Source organism: Chrysochloris asiatica, unplaced genomic scaffold (genome assembly GCF_000296735.1).
Source record: "Chrysochloris asiatica unplaced genomic scaffold, ChrAsi1.0 scaffold00050, whole genome shotgun sequence".
Lineage (NCBI taxonomy): Eukaryota > Metazoa > Chordata > Mammalia > Afrosoricida > Chrysochloridae > Chrysochloris > Chrysochloris asiatica.
Window position 1 is genome coordinate 7229885 of NW_006408568.1, and position 8294 is coordinate 7238178.

General features: G+C 40.2%; 1 protein-coding gene across 2 annotated transcripts in view; it reads right to left on the bottom strand.

Moving 5' to 3' along the window:
* Positions 1 to 3968, bottom strand: part of SLC6A13 (solute carrier family 6 (neurotransmitter transporter), member 13) — a 68861-nt gene extending 64893 nt beyond the window's left edge. Inside the window, exons 1-2 of one of the 2 annotated variants that reach the window (XM_006862702.1) lie at positions 3891 to 3968; positions 546 to 752 (exon numbers count right to left, since the gene is read on the bottom strand). In XM_006862702.1, coding sequence (XP_006862764.1) covers positions 546 to 747 — 202 coding nt within the window. In that variant the 5' untranslated portion in view covers positions 748 to 752; positions 3891 to 3968. Of the gene's footprint in view, positions 1 to 545; positions 753 to 3890 lie in introns of those variants that run through there. The other variant, XM_006862703.1, reaches the window with a different exon arrangement.
* Between the last annotated feature and the right edge of the window lie 4326 nt (positions 3969 to 8294).

Below are 8294 nucleotides of genomic sequence, written 5' to 3' on the forward strand. Positions count from 1 at the left end.
GAACAGTTGCTGGAGAAGGATGTCATGCTGGTTAAGATGGAGGGTCAGAGAAAAAGAGGAAGACCCCCAACAAGTTGGAGCAGTCAGGTGGCATCATTGATGGTGTCAAGTGTGGCAGTGGTAGTGGGGTTGGTCCAGGATCGGACATTGTTTTGTTCTGCTGTGCATGGGGTCGCTATGAGTCGGTTCCGACTCAATGGCACCTGACAACAACAACACAATTTCTTAATTCATAGGAGCAGCAACTGAGAATCTAAGGACGTTAGTAACTTGCCCAAGATCATACAGTAAGTAGCAGTGCCTGAATATAAAACCTAATCCATCCAGTTCCAATACCTAACCTCACATTTCTATGGTATTGTGCTATAATAGAAAGAGCCCTATAGCTCTAGAAATGTCTCTTAATCTATCTAGGTCCCAGTCACCTGCAAAGTATCCTTAGTGACTTGGGGATCCTTCTAGTGTCTATGAGACTCCGCAAAGAGGCAGGTAAAGGAGAGACAGCACTCTTTCCAAGAATGGGTAGGATGGCACAGAGCTCTCACCTCCCCCATTTTTATAGCAAAGATAAGGAAATCTCCAGATGTTGCCTAGGCCAATGATCTCCCCCGCCACCGAGAGCACAAACTCCATCTTGTTGTTCCAATGCCCTCGCTCCAGGGTGCCATCTTCCTCCGCCTTTTCCATGACTGGGTACACTGGTTTTGTCTCTCCATTACTGGTTGTGCCAGAGACCCTGCTATCCATCCCACCTGGAAAACAAATGAAAAGCTCTATTACCATTGGCAATCAAGGAAGAAAAGTTCTCCCCTTCTTTTCACCAGAAAATTCCCAAGAGACTAAAGGCAGGAAGAAAGGGTAAATCCTTAATCCCCTGATCTGTAAATCCATTGTCTTTCTTATTATCTCTTATAGGTAGGGGGCTAAGGCAACAGCTGCTAAGAATGTATATTCCTTTCCTGCTTCAGGAGGGAAGCAATGATATTGAAGTTGCTTCCAATATATAGATTCCCTTACATTGGAGCTTCTGGCCACTGAAGAAATCACACAACCCTGGGTTGTCTCTAACTTCTCCCTGCTCTCTCCAACCAGTCTTGTCTTTATTGTATGCTTTACTTTCTCAACTCACTATACAGAAGGCAATTGAAATGATGAGATTTTCACATCCTCAAAACCTTGCAGGAATTTACCCTAAGGAAATAATTACCACTGTGGATAAAGATTTTGCATTGAGGATGTTCATCAAAACATTGGCTATATCAACAAATAACTAGAAAGTTCCATAAATGATAAGCTAACAAACTGGTATATACACAGACCAAACTATGACATAATCATTGAAAACTGTGCTGCAGAAGAAAATTTCATGAAAACATATTCACAAAATATGAAGTGAAAACAATGATAAAACTTACATACAATAGACCGTGCTTGTAAAATATTTTGTAAATTATTTACATGATTAAAAGGCTCATTAACAGCAAACTGTAGTATGCTGATGATAGTGTGGTATGTTTGCTGAAAGCAAAAAGGACTTGAAACACTGATGAAGATCAAGGACTATCACCTTCAATACAGATTACCACACAATGTAAAAACAAAAAATCCTCCAAACTAGACCAATAAGCAGCATTATGGTAAATGGAAATAAGACTGAAGTTGTCAGAGATTTTGTTTCACTTGGATTCACAATCAATGCTCAAGGAAGCAGTAGTCAAGAAATCAAGCAATGTACTGCATTGGGCATATCTGCAACACAAGAACTTTTAAAAATGTTTAAAAAAATATCACTTTAAGGATTAGTATGTACCTGACCCAATCCATGGCATTTCCAATGTTCTCACATGCAAAAGAAATATGGGCAATAAGTAAGGAAGACCAGAGAATAGTTGACACATTTTAATCATGGTGTTGGTAAAGAATATTGAAGTACCATGGACTACCAGAAGATCAAACAAATCTGTCTTGGAAGAAGTACAGTCAAAATGTTCCTTAAAAGTGAGGATGGTGAGGCTTCATCTCAAGTATTTTGAACATGTTGTCAGGAGTGACTAGTCTCTAGAAAAGGACATTATACTTGGCAAAGAGTCAGTGAAGAAGAGGAAAACCCCCCAGAGAGATGGACTGACATAGTGGCAGCAACAGTGGACTCTAACATAACAACAATGCTGAGGATGGTGCAGGACCAGACAGTGTTATGTGTAGGGTTATACCTAGGGCTCAATATGAGTCAGAACCAACTTGCTGACACCTAGTAACAACATGACTGAAAGAGTAGGATGTCCACTAAAATGTTTCTCTCTTGGTGACTGGATTATGAGACTATTTTCTTCACCTATATTTGCTCCATGTTCTTTGAAGAATGTGTTTTATTTTTGTAATATGAAAATAAAAGTCAGTTATAAAAGAATGAGGCAAATTGAGGAGGAACAGAGACCTTGAATTAGACACGCTTATTCTTTTTTGGTGATCACAAACACAGCATCTGTTACAGTCCAAGAGGATGACATGAAATGAAGAGTCTCGGCTCCCAAACTTCACTGCCAGAAATGCCCTATTCTAGACTCTTATTTGGAGTCCTGGTGTGGCGCTGTGGGTTAATGTGCCAGACTTCAAAGTCGATTTGAACCGCAAGCTTGGTGGTTCAAGCTCACCAGCTGCTCCTTGGAGATCTTATACAGGGTCACTGGGCTGAAACAGACTCAACAGCACTTAACAACAAGACTCTTATTGGAAGTGAGACTAAAACTGAATGCTGTTCATATTTAGTGAGTATAACAGGTACTTTACAGGCTTCATTTAATTCTCACAACCCTGAGAGAGAACAGTTTTATTTCCACTTTATAAATAAGAAATCTGCTGCTCAGACCAATTAAAGAACGTGACTGCTGCCATGTAGCTAGTACGTTGCAGAGCCAAGATTTGAACCTACTCTGTCCCTGCTCTTTCAATGACATCGCTTCAGTTACCTTGGCTGCCTAGGTTTGGTTACCAGCATGACTAACAGAAGCAACTGCTAACAGCTCTCCTCTGATGTTGTACAGTGGTGAAGTGGGCAGATGGACTTTTGTCTCTACCTCAGGAAAAAGTTCATGTTAACAGAACTTTCTCAGTGGAGCCCCATCTGGCTCAAAGTCTAGTTTGGTTCATCTCTCTGGATCCCAGCTGGTCCTGAAAATTCAAGGAAGCTCAGGGAACAGTAGGCACCTTTGCTTATAAGATAAATTAGGGAATAGGCTCCAAGATGGTTTGAGGACTAAGAAGGAGAAAGCCAAACAACTCATCCTAAGAGTGTCCTTGTCTAAGATCTTGTGCTGGTTCTCGGTCTCCCCTTACTATCCCTGAAGGATGTCTTCCAATGATAGAAGCTCTTCTTCCCTTACTTCTTCATCCTCCTAGACCCTAGGAGAAAGAGTAACCCTTTGCTAAGTCCCTTAGCCTCATTCTAGTTGCTTCTCAGAGGTAGTAAGAACAGAAGTTGTCACAAGCCTAAGGTTTAAATCTTAGCTTTGACCCCTGTGACTGCTTGGGAAGTTAATTAATGACTCTGAGCCTTAGTTTGCTCATCTGCAAAAAATTATAATGTATAGTTAGCTAAAAGGGTTTCAACAAAAGCAGTTAGCAAAACTCAAAAGTCTTTCCTCTCAATCTCGAGTTCTCTTCTTCCAAATCACATTATCCCTTAAGTCAAAAGCCACCAAAGTTTAAGACCAGAAAAACACAATTTAAGGAAAATCCACATAATAGCCTTTCACATGCACACATGAATGTCAGAAATATATTTCCTAAGAGAAGCGGTAAATCCTATAGATCCACCAACCTGCAGTCTGAGACCCATATAGGGGAAAAAAAAAAAAAGAGAGAGCCAGACAGAAGAAAATGTTACAAACCTTCGTGAAGCTGCTCCAATCAGGAGGGAGAAGAATTATTAAAGGGGGAATGGGAAGGTGCTGGCTATTTAAAGTGTGGTTCGAGAACGCCTCTGCTGCACTTGTAATTCTAAACTTGGCCCAACCCACATTCCGCCCTACTGCCTCCCCCCCTCCTCTGCCCTCCCCACCGCGGCCACCAGACAACGCACACATGAGTGATTTCACAGCCTGGCCAGTGTGTGCACCCTGGCAAGTCAGGCCAGTTGCTTGTGAGCTTATGGATAATGTGCTCCCTTCTCTGAAGTCCATGTCCTCCGCCCTCCTAGTACCTGGGAACTCTCTAGAAGGATCCTTCCTTCCACCTATCTCTCCAGCTCAAACACTCCTAAAAATTCACTAAGAGTAGGGGTTTCAAAACAAAACAAACAACCAAAAAAGAATCCGCGTTTATTTGATCAGGTGCTGCACATATTCATTTTAAAGTACAGTTTATGATCCAAAATGGACAACAATGATTTAGAATAAAGATACAAAGATTACAGAACTCTGAGAAGTCAGGAAAACTTTCTAAATGTACACATATGTATACACATATAGAAAAAAGCCTGAAAAAATACTAAATGGTTAATAGCAGTTACATGATTGGGTTAAGAGACCGCTGCCATAGAGAGGTTTCATTTTCTGCTGAATTTTTTTGTTTTAGTTTTTGAGGTTTTTAAATCTTCAGTAGTATTTGAATTTTAAAATAATTTGCTAAAGTGGCTTTTATATTTTTTTTTTCAAACAAAAAAGAAAAATAATTGCCAATACAATGATGATGAGGCAGAGATAATTAATGTCAGGAAACTTGGATTTTAGGCAGGAACAACCCAGGAAGGCAGCTATGGGGAGTATCGGTCCATTCATTTCAATCTGAGTTGGAGGACTGGGGCCAGAAGCTCAGCTCAACCACTTGCTGGAGTGCAGAGCAGTACAGTGGAAACCTGTTGGGTTTATGTCCCTGAGTAAGATATTCAACCTCTGAGTATATTTTGAAATCAGAAAGTGTGAGTCCACCTATTTCATAGAACTCCATGAGGACTGGCTTTTCCATTTCTGTAAAGAAGACTCACCAGTCTTTCATAGAGATTGAATTGAAAATATAGACTGCTTTGGATAGTATTGACATGCTAACAGTATTGTCTTCCAATCAATGAATCTTCCAATCAATGAACACATAATGTCTTTCCACTTATTTATATGGAGTTCTGGTGTGGCACTGTAGGATAAGCACTGGACTGCTATCCACAAAGTCAGTACTTCAAACCCACCAGTAGCTCCTCAGAAACCCTACACAGGATCACTAAGAGTTGGAACTGATTCCATGGCACATAGCAACAATAACAATAAATTATTTATCTTGCAAGGCTGTGGGAGGTCTCAGGAGATAATGAACCTAAGTAACCAAAAAAAAAACAAACAAACAAAAAAAAACACCACTGCTGATTCTGACTCATAGTGACCCTAGCTAGGGTCTAACAGCTTCATCTTTCTCCCATGGATTTGAACTGGTGGGTTTGAACTGCCCACCTTGTTAGCAGCCCAATGTCTAACCCACAGTGCCACCAGGGGTCCTAGAATCTATGAAACTCACACACTCACTGCCATCAAGTCCATTCAACTTCTTGTTGTTAAGTGCTGTCCAGTTGGTTCTGACTCATAGCAATTCTGTATAGGGTTTCTGAGGAGTGGCTGGTGGGTTGGAACTGACAACCTCTTGGTTAGCAGTCTAGTGCTTATCCTACAGTGCCACATTAGGACTCCAATTTGGACTTACATTGCTGTTGTTGTGGTTAAGTGCTGTCAAGTCAGTTCCAACCCATAGCAGCTCTGTATAGGATTTCCAAGGAGCAGCTGGTGAGCTTGAACCACCGACCTTGTGGTTCAAACCAACTTTGCAGTCCAGCGCATTAACCCATAGCACAACCCTTTATATTTACAAAACTGTAAATATTTACAGGTACAGACAAGACAGTCTCTTCGTTCTCCCTCAGAGCAGCTAGTGGGTTTGAACTGCCAATCTTGTGGTTGTTGTTGTTAAGTGCCATTGAGTCAGTCCCAATCCATAGCGACCCTGTATAGGGTTTCCAAGGAGTGGCTGGATAGCTTGAACTGCTGACTTGTGGTTCAAAGTGACTGTAGTCCGGCACATTAAACCATAGCCCCACACCAGGAGTCCAACCTTGTGGTTGTTGTTGTTGTTAGGTGCTACTGAGTTGGTACTGACTCATAGTGACCCTGTACTCAACAGAATGAAACACTGCCCGGTCTTGGGCCAACTTCACAATTGTTGCCATGCTTAAGCCCATTAATGCTGCCACTTGGCCAATCCATCTTGCTGGGAGTGACCCTCCTTATCAAACACGATAACCTTGCAGTTGTTGTTAGGTGCCATCGAGTCGGTACCGACCCATAGCGACCTCAGAGCCTAATAAAAAGGGCCCTGGTGTGACATTGTAGGATAAGCACTAGACTGTTAACCTCAAGGTCAGCAGTTCAAACCCACCAGCTGCACCTTAGAAAGAAACCCTACAAAAGATTGCTATGAGTCAGAACCAACTCGCTGGCACTTAGCAACAACAATAAATAGTAAGCCCTCAAACCATAGCTATTCATGTTTCTTATGGAATAATATTCACAGTGAGCAGGGAAGTCTTTTTGAGGGAGATGGGATTGAGCAATTTGAGCAAAGGTAGACTCCAACCAGACGGAGAGGTGAGGGTAAGGTGGATGACTGAATAAGGCAATAGAAATATGCCTCAAAGTTCGGAGAGAGGAATGGAGCAGAGACTTGAAGGTAATTTCTGTTTCTGTCATCCCTTGTTGGCCTCTAGGGCCAGGAAGCAGGGGCATGGAAGCACATCATAGTATGTGCTTCATATCCTTTACTAGGCAGCTTCATATTATCCCTATGTACTGGCTGCCCCTTTTCTTTTCCCCTTCTAACCACCCATCTCTTTGATTGTTCGACTATCATAAAGCTATAGACCAAAAGGTTATTGGACTGTACGTAGCTCATGCAAAAAAAAAGTTTATCTAGAAATCCAATTCTTTTGACTTCCATTTTAATTTACCACAAGTGGTGCTTACTAATGACCTTCTAACTGAACTATTTAGCATTGTAAACTTTGGAATTTGTAGTCTACAATTGTCAGACAATTGGAGTTTACTGAGCACCCAAATTCAGTATTCTAATTAAGCTGGGATATCATACAGCCTTTGGCAATGTTGCACAACTCCTCCTGTGTTCTTCTACATGCAAACAATTGAATGACTAGTTTTCAGAAAAAAAACTCTGTTACCAGAGCATCATAAGGGTTATGCTGAGTTGGGTTTTGTCATATTTGTTTTTACAGTTTAATGTTTCTTTTTAAATTGTCGTAATAGACATCTAACAAAACATTAGTCATTTTTACCATATTTACATGTACAATTCAATGACATTAAATTAGGTCCACCAAGTTTTGCAACCATTACCACTCTTCATTTCTAAATGTTTTCCTCACCCTTAACAGAAACTTAGTGCATCTTAAGCAATAACTTCCCCTTTCCCTCTGCTACCCAGCTCTGGTAACCATTAATAAACTTTGGTCTGTATGCATTGGTCTTTCCTAGATAATTCATATAAGCGGGATTACACAGGTTTTGTCCTTTTGTGTCTGGTTTATTTCACTCAGCATAATGTCAAAGTCGTTTTATGCTCCAAAGTTTTAAATTTTTATGAAGTCCAATTTATCTACTTTTGTCTTTTGTTGCTCATGCTTTTGATGTCATATTTAAAAATTCATTGTTGAAAATTAGATACCAAAGCATTAACCTTATGTTTTGTTCTAAGAGTTTCATAGCTTTATTTCTTACATTTAGGCCATTGAGTTAATTTGTTTTGAGTTCATTTAAGTTCATTTGTTTGCATGATATGAAGTATGGGCCCACCTTCATTCTTTCCCACATAAGGACTGAGTTGTCACAGCACCATTTATTGTAAAAACTTTTCTTTCCACATTGAATGGGCTTAACACCCTTGTTGAAAATTGACCATGGAGATATGTATTTATTTCTGGGTTCTTAATTCCATTCTATTGGTCTACATGTCTCACAAGAAGTCCTGGTAATATAATGGCTAAGCATTCAGTTGGTAACTAAAAAGTTGGCAATTTAAACCCACCGTGGTTCTGTGGGAGAAAAATGTGTCAGTCTGTTTCTGTAAAAGATGTATATCTTTGGAAACCCTTGAATCAGAATCAACTTGATATGCTTATCATTATACCAGTACCAGACTGTTCTCATTGTTTTATAGTACATTTTGAAATTAGAAACTGTGAGTACATGGAAAACCATAAAACATTATCAAGAGAAATTAAGGAAAACCTAAATAAATGGAAA